At 42.5% G+C, this 24,457-nt stretch overlaps 1 protein-coding gene across 1 annotated transcript; it reads left to right on the top strand.

Annotated features, from left to right (window-relative positions):
* Positions 1-5,932: 5,932 nt before the first annotated feature.
* Positions 5,933-23,328, top strand: FCRL3 (Fc receptor like 3). Its single transcript, XM_041749465.1, is given in 15 exon segments — positions 5,933-5,963; positions 6,683-6,703; positions 7,743-7,814; positions 7,817-7,972; positions 8,440-8,697; positions 8,941-9,225; positions 10,043-10,330; positions 10,641-10,919; positions 11,645-11,923; positions 12,292-12,411; positions 20,225-20,252; positions 21,366-21,484; positions 21,695-21,763; positions 23,111-23,142; positions 23,227-23,328. Coding segments are annotated over 15 exon segments (2,139 nt in total).
* Positions 23,329-24,457: the final 1,129 nt, after the last annotated feature.

Below are 24,457 nucleotides of genomic sequence, written 5' to 3'. Positions count from 1 at the left end.
ATGCACGTTTAGTATAGTTGTTCCCCCAGATGAGGTTGGGTCTAGATTTGTATATTTAAGAATGGCTTCTATTAAACGACTCCGAAATACGGCTGGATTCTCATCAGCTCCTTGAGTAACTTCCTGAATTTTGTCAAAATTTACAGTTTTAGAGAATCCTTCTTTTTCTTTCTTCTATTAAACAGGTGATCACATGGTCTTGCCTTTCCCTTCCTGTTTTATCCTCTTCGTAACTCCAGTGTGCCTCAGCATTTGGGACAGCAGGGTCCCCCTACCAGATGATGTTCCCTATCTATCCTTGCTAGCTCATCAGTGAACTCTTGAGCCCCTGCCCAGAAATGGTTCTTTTCCTCAGGGGTGCAGCAATGAGTTGATATGATGGATATATCTTGCCAGGTCAAATCAAACATAATAGATAACAAAAGCCCCCAATAAATTGAGAGGGGTTTTCAGACTATCATCCTAATTGTTATTTTATCTGAGCCAGGTCTGCCATGGACAATGGGACATAGACTATAATTGCACCCATTTCTCCGTTAGTGACTTCCCTAAAAGGATGCATTCCAATTTAGATGGGCCTCCTGCTGTCAAGGAGCCCACTGGAGTTCCACTCTTGGTATGTCTCTCTGGTCTGAGACCAGATGAATCATGGGGGTTATAAAGAGGAGGGATAGAAACAGAGTCAGTGTCCTCTTTGTCTGGACTGGCGAGTGATTCCTCTTGTGGCCCAGGAAGGGGTGTATTTACACAATATGTTCAATATGTCCAAAGAGGATGTTTATTAACCTGGCTGGTGGTTAGACACATTCTGCAAGAAGCCCTTAGGTCCAGACGCTGATTTAGGGCCATAAAGGCCTAGACATAGGGTACCTCACTCCATTTTCTCTGTTTCTTACAGAAGTGATCTGATGGATCATATTAAGGTATAATATCTCATTAATGAGCCATTTTCCCTCATCTCCTAAGGAGTCCTGAGGCCAGGTAGTATTACATAAAAAGGTCAGTTCATTCATTTTATTTCTTCCTTCCTTTCTTTTCTTCTCCTTTAATTTAAAATTTTTCCCCCACTCAAAGAGTACTCCTCCGTATTTCTTTCAAGGCTGGCTTAGTGGTCACAATCTCTTTTAGTTTTTGTTTTTCCTGAGAAATTCTTTATCTTTCTTTCTATTCTGAATGACAGCCTCAATGGATAAAATATTCTTGGCTGAATATTTTTCCCGTTCAGTATGTTGAATATATCCTGCCCCTCTATTCTGGCCTGTCAAGTTTCTGTGGATAAATCTGATGTGAACCTGATTGGTCTTCCTTTGTAGCTTAAGGACTATGTTTCTCTTGTTGCTTGTAGGACTTTTTCCTTATCAGTGTATGTTGTAAATTTGCCTATGATATGCCTTGGCTTTTGTTGAATTCAATGAGAGTTCTCTGTGCTTCTTGGATTTTGATATCTGTGTTCTTCCTCATATTAGGGAAGTATTCAATTATAATTTGCTCAAATAAACTTCCTTCCCTCTTTTGTCTCTCTTCATCTTCTGGGACTTCTTTGATATGAATGTTATTATACTTTAAGAAGTTGCTGAGTTCCCCAAGTCTACCTTCATGGTCCTTTACCTTTCTTTCCCTCTTCTTTTCAGCTTCATTATTTTCCATTTTTATCTTCTATATCACTGATTCACTCTTCTGCTTTATCCACCCTCATTTTTTATGGCATACATTTGGGTTTGCATCTCAGTTATAGCATTTTTAATTTTGGTTTGACTGGATTTTAGCTCTTTTATCTCTGCAGTGAAGGATTCTCTAGCGTCTTCTATGCTTTTTTCAAGCCCAGCTAGTATCCTTATAATTGCTGTTTTAAGTTCTAATTCAGACTTCTTACTTATATCTGCATTGATTAAATCCCTGGCCATGAGTTCTACTTTCTGTTCTTTCTTTTGGGAGAATTTCTCTATCTCATCATTTTGTTCAGAAAAGAAAAGAAGAAACAAAACAAAACAAACAAAAACAATGAAAAAACAAACAAAAAAACCACCCCAAAAAACTAGATTCTGGGTGTACTCTGGTCGGTTTGTTAGAAGAATCTAGGTCCCAAAATAAAAATAACAAATAAATAAATAATAAAATGAAATAAAATAGAATGAAAATAAAACATAAGAAAATATATTATGTATAAATTAAAAAAAATATGAAATTTAAAAGGGAATTGAAAATATAAGAAAATAAATGAAAAAAATAATAAAAAAATAAAAAATAAAGTTAAAAAGGAAGGATCCTATTCCCCTAGAGCTGAAGCTTAAAGCACTCTGTGATCTCCTTACTCTATGATCAGTAGACTTGATGCAAGTGAGTTGTTTGTGCTGTCTTTTTGGGGAGGGGTTTCTTATGCTGATTCTCCGGCTGACTTGTTTCATTGGGAAAAGCACCTCCAGGGCACAGGTGGGCAGGGCTCGGTGTAAGTGGCTCTGGACTCCACTAGGTGGTGCTGTTCTGCTCCCTGAAGCCTTCTACTGCTGGTGAGTGGGATGAACATGACAGGCTCAGCTCTGTAGCCCCAGTGTAGAAAGTATGACCCACCCACTCTTCCATAAGCCCTCGCAGGAATGCAATGAATCATCTCTCCTGTGTCCATGTTTTCCGCCTGAACCTTGCATTCACCCTGCCTGTGTCCGAGCTGTTTTATCTCAGGCACACAATTGAGTTTCAAAACTCCAAATTTTAGGGACTCCCAAGGTGCAGACCTACACTGCTTTCTGAAGGTCTCACCCTGCTTTTGCTGTTTGCTGGCCGCTTCCAGGAAATCAACCACACAACCACACAGGAGTTTGTAGTTATGGCAAGGCAGAGAAGAAATTTGGCACAGAGACGTGCTGCTCTCAGCCAGCTTCCCCACGCCTATGCCTGGCAATAGTGCACACATTGGCACCACTGTTCTTTTTGTGACCCGGGGAATCCTTAGGCCATGCTGTCACTCCTGGCACTCTGCCCTGCTTCACCACCAGAACACCTTTAAGCCTGGCATGTCCCTCATGATAGTGGACTTCCTTGTTCTGATTTTGCATTCTGCTGCTTATAATACTTTGCAGTAGTCTCCATAAGCAGGCTCCCTCCCTGCTGCTGTACCCACAGCTATATCTCCCCCAAGTCAAGTTTCTGCACCTCCTACCTTCCAAAATGTGGTCACTTTTCTACTTGTAGACTTGTAGTTTTTGTTTTATTAGAACTCTGATCGACTTCTCAGGTATTCAGAATGATATGGTAACTATCTAGTTGTGTTGGAAGGAAGAGATAAGCTTAGGGTCCCACTACTCCTTTGCCATCTTAACTCTTCAGTTTTTTCTTTCTTAGATCTTGCAATCTGAATTGATCCCAGTGGGTGAAAAAGCATCCCAAGAGAGAGTCCTTGGGGACTGAAGAAGATCCATGTTCCTGGAAAAGTGGAGAAAGTCCATTATCAAAAATCCTTCTGACTCCTGGATGGTGTCCCACACAGGATATGTTAGAGGTCCCAGGTCTCAAAAGCAACTAGAGGAAGGAAATTGGTATTGATCATCATTCTGTTATAAAGGCCCCACAGGAGGGATGCCAGCCAAAAGGCAAGCTTTATCCTCACCACCTAGTAGCCATGGACTAGAAGATTGTAGCCTGAGCAATGGATATGAAAGTGTTCCAATAAGACCATACTCCTTGAAAAGTCCCTGGAATGAAAGTAAAGGGAGAGGAGTGGAAGTACTCACCAAGTTTGTGCCAAGGTTCGAGTATAGATGAGCAGACTCAAAACCCCATATTGGGCACTAAATTATGTAAATGATGTGATTTGAAGTTTTGAGTTTGTGAGTAAATGGCTGAGAAAGAATTCTCAAAACATTTTTGGTATGAAAAGATGGTTTTATTATAGCATGGGGACAGGACCTGTGGGCAAAAAGAGCTGCTCTGAGGTTGTGATGGGTGACATTATGTATTTTTAAGTTTGTGGAGGAAGATGGGATAGAAATAAAGTAAGTTTCATAGGAATTTTGAAGCAAGCCTTTCAGATATTGAGGGGCTTGCTGATGTTAAGATAAGGTTACTTTTAGTCTCTAGCAAAACATCAAGACAGGCATGAATTCCTTGAGGAAAGCCACGGTCTGCATGTTTCAGGGATCTTTCAGTGGGATGCAAGCTGTAAGGATATTAAATTTAAGCTATATTTCTCTAGCCTTTGTTTTCCTCATTAGAGACCCAACAGAAGAAAGGACCAGAGAACTGAAGACAGGTCACCAGAAATACTTCAGTTAGGGGAGCAAAAAAGGAAAAAAAGTCCCTGAGACAGAACAATACTCACATTGTGAGAGTTTCAGAAGAGAGAAAGAATCAGAAAAATAAGGAAATAATGGCTAAAAACTCTCCAGATCTGGGGAGGGAAATTGACAAACTTTGAGAAATGTTCCTGGAGTGTAAATAGGAAGTAATGATAAGAGACCCTTAGACCACAAGACTGCATAGGGTCCTTCTGGGGACGATCCATGTTAGACACTGGGCTTCTGTGTAAGTGGATGGGAGGTTTCCATTTTGTAGGGATGTGCCTGCCTGAAGCCTGTGGTTCCCAGAGCACCTATTGCATGATGGTGGCCCCTAGCCTCTGAGACCCAGCCAGTGCCCTCCACCCCAGGCTCCTTTGTTTCAGAGATCTTGGTTGATTTAGCTAACCAACCATTTGGACCACTTGTTTTTCTTCATGCATTTAAATTTCTGCTGTTATTTTAAATTCATTGATGAAGAGTAAGCCCATGAAACTTGAAGTGCCCCCCATCTTGATCCCAATAAAAGCAGAAGAACCTCAGGCTTGTGGCCTCACACTGTGGTCCCAGGTGTGTCATGTACTTTCCAGGACATGTGAGTAATAAACCTTCTCCACTCCCTGCCCATGTTTCCTAATGGTTATTGCTGGGGACAACAATGAGCACCACAGGGCTGGTCCAGCCACAGTGCTGGTTGTTGACAGGCTGAGACCCACACAACACAGGTTCCTGTGTGTGTGCTTGTCCATTCATCCCCTAATCTGCATAGGTCCAGGTGGCATTTAGAGAAGCCTGTTTTGCTAATCTGCAAAGGGGTGTTTTTGTTTTTTAAGTAGGCTCTACACCAAACATGGGGCTGGAACTCGTGACCTTGAGATCAAGAGTTGCATGCTCTATTGAGCCAATCTGCAAATCTCTATTATTTTCCTCTTCAGCAACTTCAGGACAATCTATGTAAAGGTAAAAAAGACTTTTACAACTGCTTTAACCTTTTGGCTTTGTGGGGCTCACATAATAAAACATCCTGAAACCACACTTACCAAGTGTGTCTATATTAGGACCTCATGTGACACTAAAGTTTGTATGACTTTAAGGTGATAAAAGGCATTTCCTTTTTTTTTAATGATAGTCACATAGAGAGAGAGAGAGAGAGAGAGAGAGAGGCAGAGACATAGGCAGAGGGAGAAACAGGCTCCATGCACTGGGAGCCCGACGTGGGATTCGATCCCGGGTCTCCAGGATCGTGCCCTGGGCCAAAGGCAGGCGCCAAACCGCTGTGCCACCCAGGGATCCCATAAAGGGCATTTCCATTTGAAAAATGAAATAAAAGTTATTTGAATACTAGTAAATCTACAGCTTGGTATTTTCTGAGGACCCAGGCACAGCCTTGGAGACATTTTTCCTGACAGATGTGAATCACTGGAAGGTGGCCAGCAACACTGAAACTGCGCAGCCATGAGCCCTGAAAGACAAGCAGCATTTAGGAAGGTAGATACATTCACATTTTGAGAACACAGGCAGGATATTATTATTTTACTTCCCTTTTCTAATTCTTGCAGGCCTTATCTGAATACCACTCTCCAGTCCTCCTTTGCAGATGAGAGATAAGCCTGACTTTCAGTGAGATGGCCTTTCCCTGCAGTCAGCCAGGCCAGGTCCTCATGCTTGTATGGCTGCTGCTGCTGATCTTGGGTGAGTAGGGGCCCGACTGGGATAGGAGCCTAAGTTACTAATGTCAGCTGGAGGAAGCCCAGGGGGCTTCTGTCTCCACTTCTATCTGGGCTTCAGAGACATAGCAAGAGGAAGAAGATGAGCAGAGCCAGGTTTCCAGGAAAACCAGAAGGCTCCAGATCCACCAGAGAAAGCCATGTGTGGCACCTTGGCTTCCCACCTGCTTCCTTTCTCACCTCATAGGAAGCTTGGATTTTCTCTCTGCCAAATCACATGCCTAGACCCTCAGAGAAACAATTACTGCCAACACAGGCAAGGGAGGGCAGGTCTTCTGCAGAGCAACACAACTCCCTTCCTGAGATTTTAAGCCAATATTTAACCAGAGATTGAAAAGGTATGGAATACAGTGCCCAAGAAGTAAGGTAGGGGAGATAAACCATTTCTCCAAGCTGTTCCCTGCCTCTGCACTGCCTAGTTCAGGCCAGAGAAGAGAGGGAGATGGGCGTATAAGCTGCTACATGCATAGCAAGGAGGCCAGTGGTGTGGGTACAGCCATTCACGTTCATCACACGAATCATAGGTTGTGTTTTTGTTTGGAGGTATGGAATGTGGGCAAAGAAATAGGAGGAAGAGCCCAAGAAGGGGCTGTAGCTTGGTTGCTGGGGAGTTTCTCAGAATTTAACAAAGCTTTGGAACACCATCACCCCGTGCTAACCTTTAACCTTGTCTCTCTCTCACAGCTCCCGGACGAGAGCAGTCAGGTCAGTCTTCCATTCTCTCTCCTTCCTGCTATCTGGGCATTTGTCCTCCCAGCCAGCATGCCTGTCCTTGTAAATGGGGACTAGGGGGATACGCCAACATGAATGGTGCTGCCACTCTGGAATCACAGCTGTCACCATGGAAGATTAGCAGAGCCTCCTGTGAACTCTGCAGCCTTCAGTTCTTTCCCCATCGGTGCAGGGGAAGGGAGTATTTGCAGAGACAGTAGGCTAATGCCCAGAACCTTCCAACTGGAAGGTTGGATCTTTAAAAGATCTAAGACCTTCCAACTATCTCCTTTCTTCCCTAAGGAACTCCCTCCTCAATATGTTCAAGGTAGAGCCACCATTAAAAGACAGAGAAATAGCTCGCATTCACAGGGGAAGTGCTACAACCACATCTTTATACACCTCCAAGGGAGCTCATGTTGCTATCACGCTTTGATTTCTGGTCCCATTGGTCAGTTGCAATTTTATATACAAAGGTGGTTTCTCAAGTAGCTCATGCCTCTCTATTCAAATTCTTTATGTCCCTTAATCTTTTATTGTGTCTGACTTAGATGGAGTGCAGACCAAGTTGCCTTCACCATAGAATCTCAAGTTAAACAAAATTTAAAAGTAACGAAAGGAGAAAAAAATGTTGTTCATTATATATGAGCAACCAAGTAGGAAGTGGTTTTTCAGAGTCTAGAAACTACATTTCAGGCCCACCTGTATCTTGACAGGAATGTACAGGGCAAGAACATTTCAGAATCAGCCACCTTCAGAGACCCTCATAATGTTTGCCTTGCTATGTATCCCATCTCTCAAGCTTTTCTGAGCCCATACCAGGGACTTGAGACCTCTCCCTATGACACCCACTTGCCCACCTCTGGGCTAGGAAAAGAGTGAAGAAGAGTAGGTTCTACCCAAGGCATGTCCCTGGGTTGTATCTGCTCCCTTCCCAATAGGAATCAGTCCAGCTACTGGCTGGCCCCTCCTCTGGGTTTGACCCACCTCCCACTTGCATTCACCTGCCTGCACCTTTCTCTTACCTATTCAGGAACACTTCCAAAAGCTTTCCTTCTCCTCACACCTCCATGGTCCACAGCCTTCGAAGGAGAGAAAGTGACTCTCACCATTCTCTGGCCAAGGGATATATAACTTGGTATTACAATGACATTTTCTGGTCACGCGGATCTGAAACAATCCAAATAGATGAGTCTGGATATTACACATGCAAGATCCAAAGATCTACCCTCAGTGATCCTGTGCGTGTGGAATTTTTTTCTGGTGAGGAACGAAAAGGGTGAGTCTCTGAAATCAAGTTGCTGGGCACCATGTCTGAAGGTTGGGTGAATGAGGGAACCCAGAGAAGGTTGTAAACAGGCATGAGGATATTTGATGAGCTGATCCTAGTAGGGAGAATAAGGAGATAGGGCTATGGAAAATAAAACACTGTCTATCTCCTCCATCCAGAGACACATGAGTAACCCGGAAACCACCAGGCAAAAAGGGACTCAGTTATGAAGAAAGATATTGTATAAAATTCCTCTTTTAATGATATGTATGAGGATCTTTTAAGTACGTTTTCTGAAAATTAGTTCACTATCCAGGACAAGGGAGTACTGGGTATTGGGGCCACATGGAAACATTGGTGTAGGACATTTACTGGTATGTGCAGGGCTATAGCTCTTCCCTCATGAGCAGAAATGGGAGTCTGAAGAAAGAAACGGAGTATGCTGGTTCACTCTTTGCAGAATGGCTGATCCTGCAGGCCTCATATCCTATCTTGGAAGGAGATGATGTAGTTCTGAGATGCCAGGGGAGGAAAGAAGAAAATATTAATGAAAAGACTTACTACAGAAATGAAAAAGAAATTAGTAATCATCTTAAAGGAAGCATCATGCTACGTTCAGTCTTCAAGAACAATAACCAATATCATTGTACTGCTTCTGGGAAATCTATTTGGGGATCATGGGAAACAACTTCAAATCTTTTAAAGATCCAAGTTCAAGGTAATGGCTACACTCCTGTGGGTAATAGGGCTTGGCAGCGAAACCATGTGTGGAATCAAAGAGGGGTACTCATCAGTGGGGACTTCATGAGAGGCCTCTTCTGAGAAGCCATGGGAAGGAGATGGGAGGTGGCTCCATGTGCATGGGTACCTACTTCCTGACGCTGTGCTGAGAACTCAGGTGCATGTTTCTAGGAGCTCAGAGCCTCACTGCCCTGGAAACTATGTTTGTTCTTCTTTCTAGAGCTGTTTCCACATGCTGTGCTGAGAGCCAGCCCCTCCCAGCCCATCGAAGGGAGCCCAGTGACCCTGAAATGTGAGACCTGGCTCCCTCCACCAAAGTCAAACATTTGGCTTCAGTTCTGTTTCTTCAGAAAAGATCAGGCCCTGGGGTCTGGCTGGAGCAACTCCTCAGAGCTCCATATCCCCATCATTTGGAGTGAAGACTCAGAGTCCTACTGGTGCCAGGCAAAGGCAGTGATTCCCAATGTCGTAAAAAGAAGCCAGAGATCCCGGATACATGTTCAGAGTGAGTGTCTGTGGGGCAGCTCTTCCAGAGTGAAGGCAGGGAGCAGAGAGCAGAGCATGACCTCTCCTGCTCCCTGAGATAGTCAATGTGGCAGGAGGAGCTGCCAGCCACCCTGCTATTCTTTTCTCTTCGGCTTAATGATGGCCTAACTTCCCTATAGCATCCTCTTCCATCTAAATTCGGTGATAGTTGTTATTGATCACTTACTGGATGTCCAACCTGTTGAGGCCACAAAGACATACAGGGTACATTTTCTTGTGGGTCAACAGTTAACAAGAAGCACTGTTGACCACATGCAGTCTGTAGAGGCCCCTATGGGGTGTCCATGTGTTAGCTGAAAATTATTCAAAAATAATTAGAAAAGAGGAAGATAAACACAAAATGGAATAGTCAGAGAAGAATGTGAGGAGCAGTGCTGAGACTGGAAGAGCCTTGGAGGATGGAGAGGGGTTTAGGTTCTGAATCAAGTCACTTCAGGGTACGAAGAACCTTCCATGTTCTCTCTTTTTATGTGGTCCATTGATGCATCAGATATGCCTTAGAGATAAAAGTCTATAAAATCTGACTGTGGTCAACATTAGGTTTAAAAGAAGATCATAGGCCTGGTGCTCACATTATCTGAGCATGGGAAATCTTGTGTGTAGGGGCAGGTACTGCTCCCTTCGTAGTAATGTACACAACCACTTCCTTATTTCCCACTTTAGACTCTTGCCTATTGCACTGTTGCTATTAGCTTATTCCTGACAACACCAGCCTTCTCTTTCACCCTCCAGCGTCTGCCTTTGAGACTCTCTCAAGTCCTTCTCTGTCCTCCTAGGGATCCCTGGGTCTGATGTGAATCTAGAGATCCAGCTCCCTGGGATCCAGCTGATTGAAGGAGAAGATCTCTTCTTTATCTGCTCAGTAGCCAATGGTACTGGGACTGTTACATTCTCCTGGCACCGGGAGGGCTTAGAGAAGAGTCTGGGCAGGAAGATGCAGCGTGCCCTGTCAGCAAAGCTTCAGATAGCCGCGGTGAGGGAGCAGGATGCTGGGAGGTACTACTGCTCAGCGGACAACATGCATGGCCCCATCCTCAGTAAATGAATCAGAGTCACACTGAGAAGTAAGTCCCTCATTCCTTTCACTCAGCCTTGTTCCCAAGCCAGTGTCTAGGTTCTCTGTCAGCCATGAGGATCTTCTGAAGGAGACAGGAACAGAGGTGTGAAAATTTTAATGCCAACCTAGGAATGGAAAGGATGGAAAGTAAGCTGAGACAATTTACTTCTTGAGAAAACTAAGTAGTAATGAAAACAAAATTATCCAGGATCCCTCCTCATGGTTCAAGGAATACATGTACATCTAGGCTCCTTAAGTGGAGCCATTAATCTGTCACAGTGTCAGGGACCCTTTCTGATGGCCCCTGTCTTCCTCAGTTCCAGCATCCCGCCCCATCCTCACCCTCAGGGCACCCAGGGCCCAGGCCGTGGTAGGGGACATGGCGGAGCTTCACTGTGAGGCCCAGAGGGGCTCTCTCCCCATCCTGTACCAGGTTTATCAAGACGATGTCATCCTGGGGAGCAGCTCAGCCCCCTCTGGAGGAGGAGCACCCTTCAACCTCTTTCTGACTGCAGAACATTCTGGAAATTACTCCTGTGAAGCTGACAATGGCCTGGGGGCCCAGTGCAGTGACAGAGTGTCACTTAGCATCACAGGTAAGCAGGATATACTCAGAGCAGTCACAGCTAATAACAGATTATGTCTTCTCACAAACAGAGCCCCTCTGCTCTTTTAGCTAGTGTGACATCCCAACATACTTCCACTTCTGCTTCCACCTGGGACTTCTGGGACTCTTCCTGTGACTACACATTCAGAAACTAAGACCACTCCTTTATTTCTTCTGTCATTGTCATTAACAGCCCTGTATTCCATTCAGCCTTTCTACTAGAGGCTCAAAGACTTTCCAAAACACCAGAGCTGATGATGGCTCAGCAGATAGAAAGCTTTATTTCTAAATTCCTTTGTCCAAGAACAAATGACCAACATACTCTGCCTTGACTCCCATCCAGTCTAGATTACTATCTGGGTTATGAGACAGCGTCTCCTCTTATGGATGCACACAGTCCCAGAGCAGCGGAGCTTTCTCATGGCCTTCAGACCCTAATCACCTGCTGGCCTTCTCATCTTCCCCAAATGCTTTCTCCTTGAATTTTAGGGTATCAGTTAATCTGATGTTCTCCGTTTAATCTCAGAGAGATTGAACATTTCAAAACATCAAGGTCATAGAGCTGATAAATGGCAGAGACAGGAGAGTCTCAAACCCAGGTTCTCCTGATCGCAGGTGCATATTCCTACTACTAAATTATGATGGATATTTTCCTTTATTATCTTGTACACGTACTCAATTAAAATTGCCTATGAACTATTTTTCCTCCTTCAGTTCCAGTGTCTCGCCCTGTCCTCACCCTCAACCCTGCTGGGACCCAGGCTATGGTGGGAGATTTGTTAGAACTTCACTGTGAGGCCCAAAGAGGCTCTCCTCCGATCTTATACTGGTTTTATCATGAAGATGTCATCCTGGGGAACACCTCGGCCCCTTTTGGAGGAGGAGCATCTTTTAACCTCCTTCTGACCACAGAGCATTCTGGAAACTACTCCTGTGGGGCTGACAATGGTCTGGGGGTCCAGAGAAGTTACATGGTGACACTCAACTTCACAGGTGGGTTGGGGGCACCTGAGCTATGGGTTGTAGTTACGGTCGATAAAATATTTTTCCTACAGGCTGTACAAATTCTACCCGCATCAAAGAGTTTTTCAACATACACACCAAGGCTTGGGGCTTCCAGGGATTGTGCTGATTTCATGGGGGAAGGAAAGGGAATAGCTTTCAGTCTTAGATGCTGACAATCATGTGAATCAAAATTCAAAATTTATTTTGAAAATTACAAATTATACTGGAGATCATTCAAATGGAGGAATCAGAATCTGGAAGAAAACAGCCCCCATAGATCTCTAGCCCCCACCTACGTGTTATCTAGATCAGAAACATTTGCCACTGGAACTCAAATATAGGTCTTCCCAATTTAGGGTTTTCCATGAACAAAGTAATCCATATCACTGTGGGAGTCCTCGGGGGGCTGCTAAGTATGCTTGGCCTTGCTGCTACTTTTGCTCTGGTGAGTCACTACAGGACCCAAAGGAAATCAGGTGGGTGTCTATGTCTTACCCTTTGATGTTGTGACTTTTGGCATTGTTAAAATAATTTGGACTTGTGTGGTGCATCCTTTTAAGGTCATTATTCTCTTCCAAATACTAGACCTTCAGTTCTACTCACTGGCACTCTGTAGGCAACAGTGACAAAAAGGTAGAATGCATTTCTCAATGAAGTTGTTACTCCATGTGTTTAATTTGCAATTTAAATCAGGTAGTGAAGTTTCACTTCCAATAAAAATTAGAAAGATAAGTATTTACCATTTCACCCCTGATTCAAAGCTTACTGAGAACAAAAAGAATAATAATAAAAAGTCTTCCATCTGTAACAACAAAAAGTAGGCAATAGCCATGGTGCAAACTATAAACTCTGAGATATATTTGAGTGCCAGTCAAATATTGTGAAATTTGGAAAATTAATAGAGATCCTGAGGATGAAATCAACATTTCAGTCTTTTATCTTTGCTAATATATAGAGAAATACACCTGATTTTTTATATTGATCTTATACCCTACAACCTTGTTATATACATACTTATTAGTTCCAGTCTTTGTTTTGTAGATTCTATCAGGTTGTTTACATAGTGATCCTGTCACTTGCAAATAAAGATAGTTCTACTCTGCTCTTTCCAATCTGGGTTAGTTTTCTTAGTTTTTTTTTTTTTCTTGTCTTAATGCACTGGCTCCTCCTGTGCCATATTGAGTAGAAGTGGTGATGAGAGCAAACATGCTTGTCTTGTTCCTGATCTTAGGGGAAAGTGTTTGGTCATTAACTATGATAATGTTAGCTGTGGAATATTTATAGATGCTCCTTATTAGCCTAAGGAAGTCCCTATTATTTGTAATTTACTGAGAGTTTTTATAGGAAAAATGTTTATCAAATGCTTTTTCTACATCAATTGAGATGATCATATGGTTTTCTTTTCTAGTCTATTGATATAGATTTTGAATTTTGAATCTTAAACCAGCCTTGCATTTGTGAGGTCAGCTTCACTTGGTCACGATTGTTGAATTTGATTTGGTAAAATTTTGTTAAGAATGTTTACATCTATGTTCATGAGGGATATTGCTTGGCAGCTTTATTTTCTTATCATGCCTTTGTCTGACTTGATGTCCAGGTAACACCTACTAAGTTACCACTTGTAGTATTTGTCATTCCTTTTTGTGTCTCCATATTTCCATATGGTATAATTTTCCTCCTGCCTAAGGTACTTCTTTTTACATTTCTTACAGTGTGGGTCTGCTGGTAAACTTGACTGATAGTGTTGCTAAAGTCTAGTATATCCTTACTGATTTTCTACTTGATCTATCAATTATTAAAAGAGGGTTATTGAAATTGCCAACTATAATTGTGGTATCCATTTCTTCTTAGAATTCTATCAAGTTTTGCTTTAGATATTTTGAAAGTCTTTTATTAGGTGCATAAATGTTTATAATTGTTTGTGTTTTTGATAAAATGACCACCTTATCCTTGTAACATGGTATTTTTATCCATGATAGTGTCATCTACTTTGAAATAGTCTTTCAGAGTACTGTTAATGTAAGTAGTATTAACATGGTATTTCTTTATCCATCTTTTTACTTGCAACCTATTTGGGTCTTTATATATTTTTTTTTTTAATTTATTTATTTATGATAGTCACAGAGAGAGAGAGAGAGAGGCAGAGACACAGGCAGAGGGAGAAGCAGGCTCCATGCACCGGGAGCCCGACGTGGGATTCGATCCTGGGTCTCCAGGATCGCGCCCTGGGCCAAAGGCAGGCGCTAAACCGCTGCGCCACCCAGGGATCCCTGGGTCTTTATATTTGAAGCATTTTTTATAAATAGATAGTATACAATTAACTCTTGCTTTTTAAACCAATATGACAGTCTCTACCTTTTAACTAAAGTGTTCAGGCCATTTACATTAATGTCATAATAAGGTTAGATTTAAGTCTATTATTTTGCTCTTTGTTTTCCATTTGTCCCATCTGTTCTTTGTTTTCCTTTTCCTTTCTTTCTACCTTCCTTTAGAACAACTGAGTACTTTTTATGATTCCATTTTTCCCCTTTGTTGGCTTATTCGGTATATAATTCTTTATTCTGTTTATTTTGCTGGTTGTTTTAGCATTTATAGTATGGATATCTAGCTTACCACAGTCTTTTTTCAAGTGACATTAGAGAACTTCACATATAATATAAGAATATTGCCATTGTGAGGTGTCTGGATGGCTCAGTGGGTTAAGTATCTGACTCTTGATTTTGGCCCAGGTGGTGATCTCAGGGTTGTAGAATTGAGCCCCATGTCGGGCTCCTTGCTCAACCACAGAGTCTGCTTGAGATTCTTTCTCCCTCACCCTTTGCCCCTTCAACAGCCACATTCTAAATAAATAAATAAATAAATCTTAAAAAATAATATTATCATCGTGTACTCCATTTCTTCCCTCGTAGCTACAGTGCTATTATTTTTGTAAACAAACACTTACCTGCTAAAGAGACAAGTATAATTTAAGAATCTTACATATTTACTTAGGTAGTTACCACTTCTGATGTCCTTCATTCTTTTTTGTATCTCCACATTTCCATCTGGTATTATTTTCCTTCTGCCCAGAACATTTCTTTTGGGTGCCTGTGTGGCTCAGTCAGTTAAGCATCTACTTTTGAGAGAGGAGGCAAGATGGCAGAAGATTAGGGATCCTGATTTCATCTGGTCCCCCAAATTTAGCTAGATAACTTCCAAACCATCCTAGACACCTATGAATTCAACCTGAGATGTAAAGAAAGAACAGCTAGAACTCTAAAATAGAAAAGGGACCACTTTTCTAAAGGTAGGAGTGCGGGGAAGAGAAACAGAGGAGATAGATCAGAAGATAATAGTGGGGGGTGGGGGGGAATCTTTGTCAGCTGGCTGCAGGAAAGTGATACAGCCCTAGGACTCAAAATCAGGAACTTCAGAAATCTGCTCCTGAGAAAGTCTTCCCTGCCTGAAAAGTGCTCAGTGGTGAAACAGGGCAGAGTCACAGGACAGACAGTGAGGTCTCAATACTCCTGGAGGTACTAAAAGACCAGGGGTCCCTAAGCCAGCAGAGTTTCCAAGCATTGGAGCTGTGAAATGGATTTAGGTCAGTGACCCCAGAAGAAGGCTCAACTTATGACATAAACTGTGGCAAACCACAGATGGATTAGGGGACTGCTGTCCGTGTTGGGTCCCTGCAAAGGACTGGAACACAGCAACCCTCCACTTGCATCTGGGAGATGCTGAGCAGGTGCGCATTCTATGGGGTGAATGCTCTCCGTCCCAGGGCCCTGCAAGGCACAGAAGCAGGGTAACCCTCTGCTTCCTCCAGGAGGGGTGGAATGGGTGTGTGCACAAGCAGGCAAAACCTCTCTCACCACTAGGTGCCCTTCAAATTCTGCAAACCAGTGTCACCCTGCCTGCCCCCGAGGAGGATCTGAATTGAGTGGGCTCTATAGGAGTCTTCAGTTTAGCACACCTCTTGGCTCCAGGGCTGGAGATCTGGCTGTGACCATTTCTTTTGGTTTTGTTTTGTTTTTCTTTCACCTTCAAGAGAGGCTCAGCCTCCAGGGAACAAAGACCTTACAGGACAAATAGCTTACACTGATCTAGGCCACCTGGCAAAGGGCGGGGCATCTCTGCCCAGGCACAAACACCTGAGAATCTGTAGGGCTGACCCCTCCCCTAGAAGACCAGCTGGAAGAACAGTGGAAGAGCAAGTTTACTGACCAAGAAGCACTGGAAAGCATCAGGACTGAAGGAAAATAGTATATAGAACTTGAGGTTTTTTCCTTATGATTCATTTATCTTTCAGTTTAAAATTTTCCAATATTCTTTCTTTTTTCCTGTCTTAACTATATTTTATCAACTCCTCATTTTTAAGTTTTTTCTTTTTTGACTTTCATATTTTATAATCATGTTATAGATATATTCTTCATTTTTTACTTCCTTTCACTATATTCAATTTTATTTTTGTATATATAGAAGTTTTGTTAGTTTATTTTGTTTGTTTATTTGTTTTATAATTTTGGGATTTAGTACCTTCTAACATACAGACCAAAATACACTCAGAACCAAGTGGATCACCATCTTGGTCCATTCTGTAAGATTGTATTCTTTTTCCCCCCATTTCCCTCTCCCATTTTTAAAAGTTGGCTTTTGTTTTCCATTGTCTTTTTTATTTTATTTTCTGGTCCCTGACCTCTTCGGAATTGGCTACTGTGTTTTTGCTTGGGTCATGGTTGATATTTTTGACTACTATTTTTTGACTACTATTTTGACTACTCACTCATACAGCCATTCTGCATGGACAAAATGATTAGAAGGGAGAATTCACCACAAAAGAACCAGAGGTAACACTCTGCCACAGATCTAATAGATATGGATTTAAGTATGATGTTAGAAATAGAATTTAGGATTACACTTATAAAATTACTAGTAGGACTTGAAAAAACGCATAAAAGACTCTAGAGAATCTCTTACTGCAGAATTGATATCTTATCAGGCTGAAATTGAAAATACTCTGAGATGCAGTCTAAACTGGGTGTTCTAATAGCTAGGGTAAATGAGGCGGGAGAGAGAGTAAGTGACATAGAAGACAAGATGATGGAAAGAAAGGAAGGTGACAAAAAGAGACAAAAACAACTAAGAGCCCATGAGGAGAGACTCTGAGAATTAAGTGATAGTTTGAAAAAAGAATAATGTTCATATTATTTATATTCCAGAGGGCGTGGAGAGAAAGGACCAGAAGGTATGTTTGAACAAATCATAGCTGTGAACTTCCCTAATCTGGGGAAGGAAACAGGCATTCACATCCAAGAGATAGAGAGAACCCCTCCCAAAATCAAGCATCTGCCTTCGGCTCTGGTCCTGATCCTGGGTTCCTGGGATTGAGTCCCAGGTGGGGCTCCCTGCTGGGGACAAAATCTTTTTAAAAAACATTTCTTTTAACATTTCTAATAGCATGGATCTGCTGGTGATGAATTATTTCAGTTTTTCTATGTCTGTAAAAGTCTTTATTTTGCATTCATTGTGAAAGATGTTTTTGCTGTTGTTGAATTATAGGTTGAGATTTATTTCTTTTAGTATTTTAAAGATGTTGCTTTACTGTATTCTTGTGTGCATTGTTTCTGACAAGAAATCCACTATCATTCTTTGTTCCTCTGTGACTGTTTTTTTTTCTCTCTAAATGTTTTGTCATAGATGAGGGATTTTTGAATTAATGGATTTTTAAATTCAGTGTCTTGGGTATCTGTAAAGTTTCAATACTTTACATTTTGGAATTATTAAAACTTTACTTGCAGTCTGCCTCTCCCTTGGCATAACATGGCATTTCCTTTTCTGTCAGGCCAAATGCTTCTGTTCTGCCTTTCTTAGGACTCATATTGAAAATCAAGCAAGTAAAATAACAGATAAATAAAACATTTGGATCTCAGTTTAATGAAAAAACTTACATATTTTTCTTAATGATTCTGGTCTAGCATCGTCTTCTTACCCTTTTCAGGTTGATCAATGAGACTCTGTCCTATTTATTTGCATGAAAAATGGCACCAACATTTTATGATTGATATTTTAAGGGTACTCAGTATTTTCTTAAATAACATTACATTATAAAATTAAGTGTATATATCACTTAAAAATATATAAACAGAATAAAAGCACAATCCCCAATGGTACTCATCATAAAATGTATCATTCATTTAGAGCCCATTATATGCAATTTTGTAGTTTGTCTACTCCCAATTATTCAGTAACTACATTTCAGTTCAATTCAATATTATTATCACCATATTAGAGATGAAAAAATTGGAGATATTTCATAAGTTAAATCATCTTTCCAAATTCATATATCTTTTAAGAGTCAGAGTTAGGGCTTACCCCAGAGTCTTCCTAGCCCTTCTTTTCACTGCATCTTGGTGACTTATGGAAGGCTGGTCACACCTCCTACTTTCAAAACTCTTTTTTAACACCTATGTGGGTGTCATTTATTAATTAGAAACATACTAGAAGTGCAGTCATTAAAGCCTTACTGTTGCAGTTAATAACGTTCAAAAAACAGATTGCTCAGTCAATACAACAGCAAACAGGAAAATTGAGATTAGCAACTTATTTTCTGTGACCCATGAGAACAAGAGCCCAGGAGGTTCTGACCTCCAGATCTAGAGGGAGTCTTTTAAATAGCAAACTCAGTAAGAAATTCTGACAGTCCACCAGTCAGAGGGTATCTGCCTTTCTCATCCCGAAATCTTGCTGACTCTACTTCCCTCATAACAAAGTCTTCCTTCTCATTATCCATTAGCTTTCTCAGGGAGGAACTCAGCTCTTTCCAATTTTTCTAAAATTGCTCTGCTCCTTAAGCCTGCATGTATCCATCCAGTTATCAAAGGGAGTGATAACGTATTGACTCTGTGACTGAGTTGCATGGATGAAAATTCCAGTAATGTAACTTGCCAAACACTTGATATTTGGCTGGTAAATTAAACTCACCAGTTTCTTTATGGGCTTAATAACAGTATCTGCCATTTTGGTGCTATCTAACTGAACTGCTTAGCACTGTGCCTGGCCCACTTGTCCTCAGTGTTATTAGCTTGTGTTATGTAAATAGCCACCTTCCGGGTCTATTCTCTCTTTTACAAATAAAGAGATAAACTGACTTGCACCCTGGGACATACCTAACCCATCCACAAGAGAGAACATGGGCTGCTGACAGATGTGAGTTGAAGTTGCTCTAAGGAGGGAGATTTGGGCCAGGATCATGCATCTCCAGCTTAACTCAGGGTTTGCAGGCTTCAATCAGTCATTTTTCATGAGGATGTCTACTTGGGGCAATAACTTGTAGTCTCTAAGACCAGTGCCACAGATAAACAGGCAAAAGTCAGGAATGGGAAATAAGGAGGAGTCCTGCATTGGGGCAGGTCAAAAAGATTTCAGTGTTTCATTGATGATGGAAAAAACTGCCATATTTTCAAGCCTGATGGAGTAGGCTCCCAGATTAGGTTTACATGTAATCATCTATTATAAAATTATCAACTGGACATTTTTTTTAGTCCTCAAAGTACATACTTTAATCTGTTCAGTTGCTGAATAAACCTTTATTGAATATTGTCAATATTCTAGCCACTGGGAATATATAAAAGATTAAGACAAGTTTCCAGCCTCAAGTAACACTCTTTCATGGTGGTGAGAGTTAGAGGGAAACATACAAATAGGTAATTACCATCCAATATGGTGACTTTAATATTGCAGAGTCTATGCATGGAAATAGGTCACTTCATACAGCTCTCTGGCCCCAGAGAAAGCCCTGGAGGAGGAAAGCTCAGTGGGAATTGGCCAGGTGAAAGAGAAGGAAAGAAGGGGTATGGAGAAAACAGGACATATCCATGGAGGTTGGGTTTGCAAGGGCCACAGGTACAGAGAAGGCTGAGCTTGTCATGGGAGCCTTGTTGATCCATACTGTGTAGGCACTCTGTCTCTCACCTCCTCCTAGGGCCATGGTCAGGATAGAGAAGAAGCACTGGGAGCACTGGGCCCAGAGTTAAATACTAAGTCAATACTCTTGTGCTACTCGGCCACACCTCCTTAGGGGGCATGCTGCTTTTTTTTACTGACTAAAGGAGTATGATTCTGGACAACTCTCTTTCAAGACTCCATCTTCCTCATCTATAATATGCCATGGGGAGTAGAGCTGGATATTCTCTAAGATTTGCCATAGCCAAGATCTAGAATGAATCTGATTTCCAGGAAAGGACATTCTAATGTAGGGCAAACTACCTACACAGGTCACTTACCGTCTGTGATCCTCTGTTTGTTTTTCAGGAGGACTCTCTGCCACTGGAACACCCAGGTGAGATCTCTGCTTCTTGTGCTGACAACATTGTCATGATTTATTCATACCCACAAGACAGGGGCACAGAATTGTATACATTAAAAAATATTTGACTGGACTTCCTATCAACATTTTCAAATTCTTATGAAATCCAAAAATGTGATTCAGAAAACTACTTCAGTGATATTTATGAATAATACTCACTTTGACCTACGCATACACAGAACTCATGTCATTTGCACTCATGTTAATCTATCTCCTTCCTTAAATGGGCCCTGGTGGAGAGCTGACCACTCACACCTTAGTGGCATCATCTTCACAGGGCTGCACCTCACTCTTCCTTGGCTCATTCTTCCACTACACACTCTTTCAGGACATACTTATTAAATGCTGGCAGTGTTTAATTCACAAGATTAACTGCAGAAGGAAATAGAATTGGGGGGGAAATCACCCTTTTCCCGGAGAGCCTTCACAGTATTTTACAGGAAAGGTAGATATTGTAATATGAGTTGAAACAACTGAAAGGGACCTTTTAAAAAAGACAAAGGTCAAGTTCTGTGGAAAAGTAAAAGTCTGTGTATCAGTGTTTAAATTTCTGAAAGCAATAAAAAATTAGGCAAATATAAGTGCTTACCAAAAAGACCTTGAGACTGTGTGCTTTTACCCACTGACCTGGCCTCAGTTGCCCTCTCTGTTAATGTTGCCGTAAGCTGCAAGTTGCATCAATAATGCGTTCTGAGTTTTCTTGAGAGAGCCATGCAGACTCAGGGTAGCCAGCCATGATATTTTAAAACTATTTTCTTTCTTTATTATTTGAGAGAGAGAGTGCATGTGAGTGAGCGCAAGCAAGGAGAGGGCCGAAGGAGAAGGTGGGAATTCGCTGACAAAGTATCCCAAGCAGACTCTACACTGAGTCTGGAGCCTGACGCGGTGCTCAATCTCACAACCCTGAGATTATGACCTGAGTCAAAATCAAGAGTTGGACGCTTAACCAACTGAGCCACCCAGGCATCCCAGCAGCCATGATATTTTTACATGGACCTCACTGGGCTCCCCCTGGACAGTGGTTTTCCTGAGACTTGGTATGATCCACAAATGCTTCTCTCCCTTGTGTCTCTCCCTGTCTCACAGTTGCAGTCCTGAGGAGCATCGCGGGGCTTCCTGGTCTGGACCGTGCATCATAGGCCCCCAAAGTCTCCCCCACTCTGAGTCGCCAACCCTGATGGAGCTGCAGCCATTGTACAGGAATGGTCAGGATTTCCTAAGTAGCCCAGGGCTCCAGGGATGAGCCAGGGTGGGAGGAGAGATTGAGCAACTGCTCATGACTCAGTCACTTTCAATTTTAAAATGACATTCCTGACCCTGTGTCTGAGGCAGAAGGTAGTTATGAACTTAGTGGCTGAGACGAGTCTAGAATGTGGGCTCTTGACTATAGCTAGCTATAATCTATTTCCTCACAGCAATTTCTGAAGATGACAAATTGATTTATTCCCAGATCTGGAGCAGCCAGCATACAAAAGAAAATCCAGGTGAGACACCTTCCAGGCAAGTGGAGGTGGGGCATCAGTGTGTGAGCAGATCCTAGGGGCCTCTGATCAGGCCTCTCATATAGGAGTGGGACATGGACAGAAGGCAGCATCTGCACCTCCTGCACTGTTATCATATGCCTGTGTCCCTTCCCACTGACCCATGTGCACTGCCACCAGAACTCCATACACTCTCTGTGGGCAGATGCTATTGTTTTTCACTAACGTACTAGTAGCATCTACTGCAGTGCTTACAAAACTATAGGCCTCTTCAATTTATTTTTTAAAGAATGCATGACCAGTTATTTCTAGTTTCAGCCTCTCATAACCTAAGATGTAGACAATCATAATTCACCTAACTAGTCTGTTTATTTCTAATCTTGTCTTCCTCTGGCCCCCCAACAAGATCCCTCTGAGAGGCTCATCACACCGTCACCTGGATTAACTGCCTCGGTGACTCTTCAGTCCAAAGCCTCCTCCTGAATCTTGGCTCCTCCTCAAAGCTCTGTCCTTCTGACTCTTCCCATTTTCCTGGTCCTATTGGGCTGTTCCATGCTTTGGTGCTCTTGCGTCTTATTTGTCCAGAGACATCCTTACTCCCACTAGTTTACCCTGCGACCCCTGTTCACCTGTCAAGACGTAGCTCAGGTACTCTGTGTAACATGAGATGGCTCCCACTCAGCATGGGAGGATGGGTTACCCTTTGTGGCAATAGCAGAGTTCAATAGATATTTTGATCTTGGTCCCCATAATACTTGTTGCATACATTGACATGTCCTTTGTTCGCCTTAAAAGTTGTAGGCTCCTTGTGTATATGGACCGAGTTTGCATTGTTCTCTGTCCTTGCAGTTTACCAGTGCTTCACTGAGCACTTACTGGTTGAATAAATACATGAAAGAGATCCAGAGGACCCCTTGGAAGGATAGAAACACACATACTGAGTTTTCTTTTCTTTTTTTTAAAAAGATTTTATTTTTTATTTATTCATGAGAGGCACAGAGAGAGAGAGAGAGAGAGAGAGAGAGACGCAGAGACACAGGCAGAGGGAGAAGCAGGCTCCATGCAGGGAGCCCGACGTGGGACTCGATCCCAGGACTCCAGGATCACGCCCTGGGCTGAAGGCAGGTGCTAAACCGCTGAGTCACCCACGGATCCCCCACACTGAGTTTTCTTAATGCTTCATTACAAATCTTCATCAGGAATTTGCTGTGTGGCCTTAGAATGCCATCATCCTCCCCAGCTTCCTCCTCCTCTCTCTCAAAGATTTTTTGAAATGCGTTGTGAGTGGGTTGTAAGTTGGAATATGTTGCCCACAGTCTAATACTTTTCTCCCCTCCTCCCGTCCAACAGCGCATTCAACAAGGACACAGCAGAAGGATGAGGTGAGTCACCCTTTCTGGCTCCCTCTCCCCTCTGCTCCTCCTCACCTGTACTTGGGTACTTACTGTTTGTGGGCTTTCCACCAGGAACCTGGGATCATCTATTCAGAGGTGAAGAAGGCATATCCAGATGACCCTGCAGGGCAGGCCCATGAAGATGCTACAGAAAACTATGAGAATCTTCCATGAACATCACTGGCCCTGGGACTGCTAGTCCCTTACCCAGAACAGCTCACACAGACCCTGGGAATAGTCTTTGCCTTCTCCCTGTTCTCCACAACCACATACCCTGCTTCTGTCCAGGAGGCTGGGTGGAAGGTCTGCTCTACCCCTCCATGCCTGAGTCTGTGTTCCCTGGGAACAGAAGGGGCGACATTTCAGTAAAAATGCATTTCTTCACAGTAGAGACACATGTGAAAGCAGGGCAGGTGGATCTTCACCTCCTGAGCTCATAGAACAGAGGAGGGAGGGCGAATGGTCCTGCCACGATCACAGGGGTGCAATCATGACCATGTGCTCCAAGTGTGATTGAAAGCTTTGGATATGTGGTTTCTGCATAAACAGTTTGTTCTAAACACTTTTGTTTCTTTTTTTAGATAGATGGGTGATAAATGACTGATGATAATATTAATGAATAAGATAAATGCAGATATAAGAGAGACACACCCTAATCCACTCAGAATTTGTAAGCTTCATGAGTCTTCCTGTCTTACAAGATCAAACCTACCCCCTACCTGTAGCAGCTGAGTCACACTGTTTAATTGTTCAACAACCACCATTTGGAGGGTCCAGAAGCATCAGCAGCAATCCTGGAAGCTCAGTGGAGCCAGTGACTCTCAGGACTCAGGGCAAAGCCTGGTGTTGTTCAGGAGCTTGCATGGCCTGAGTTGGCAGAGGAGGTAGGGATGCAGTCAGCCAGTAAGCCCATGGGAGACAACCCTCACACTGCCCACCAACTCCCAGTCAATTCTTCAATGGCCTGAAAAGCACTAAGTGTCCATGATGGGAGAAAATATTTAAAGAACATGCCATCTGTGTTTAAGTCTCTGGAAAGGTAGCAGAGTTGCTTTGAGTGTCTTTTATTCATAAGGAATATCTGACATTGTTAGCCTGTGTCACCTGGGATGACACTGAACTTTTTATAGCTGTGAAAAAGATAGGCCTTAGCAAGCTAGTAGGTTCACTGATAACTGGTATACATCAACTGACACAAGTTACAGACAGCATTGACTTTACACTTGCCTTGTTTATGTCTTTAAGTAAATAATGCAGTGATGGCAACCTTTGAAATAACAATAATAAGAAGTACTAAATGTAT

The sequence above is a fragment of the Vulpes lagopus genome, chromosome 1 (assembly GCF_018345385.1).
Source record: "Vulpes lagopus strain Blue_001 chromosome 1, ASM1834538v1, whole genome shotgun sequence".
Taxonomy (NCBI): domain Eukaryota; kingdom Metazoa; phylum Chordata; class Mammalia; order Carnivora; family Canidae; genus Vulpes; species Vulpes lagopus.
Note: the sequence above shows the minus strand (reverse complement) of the source record. Positions and strands in the feature narration are given on the sequence as shown.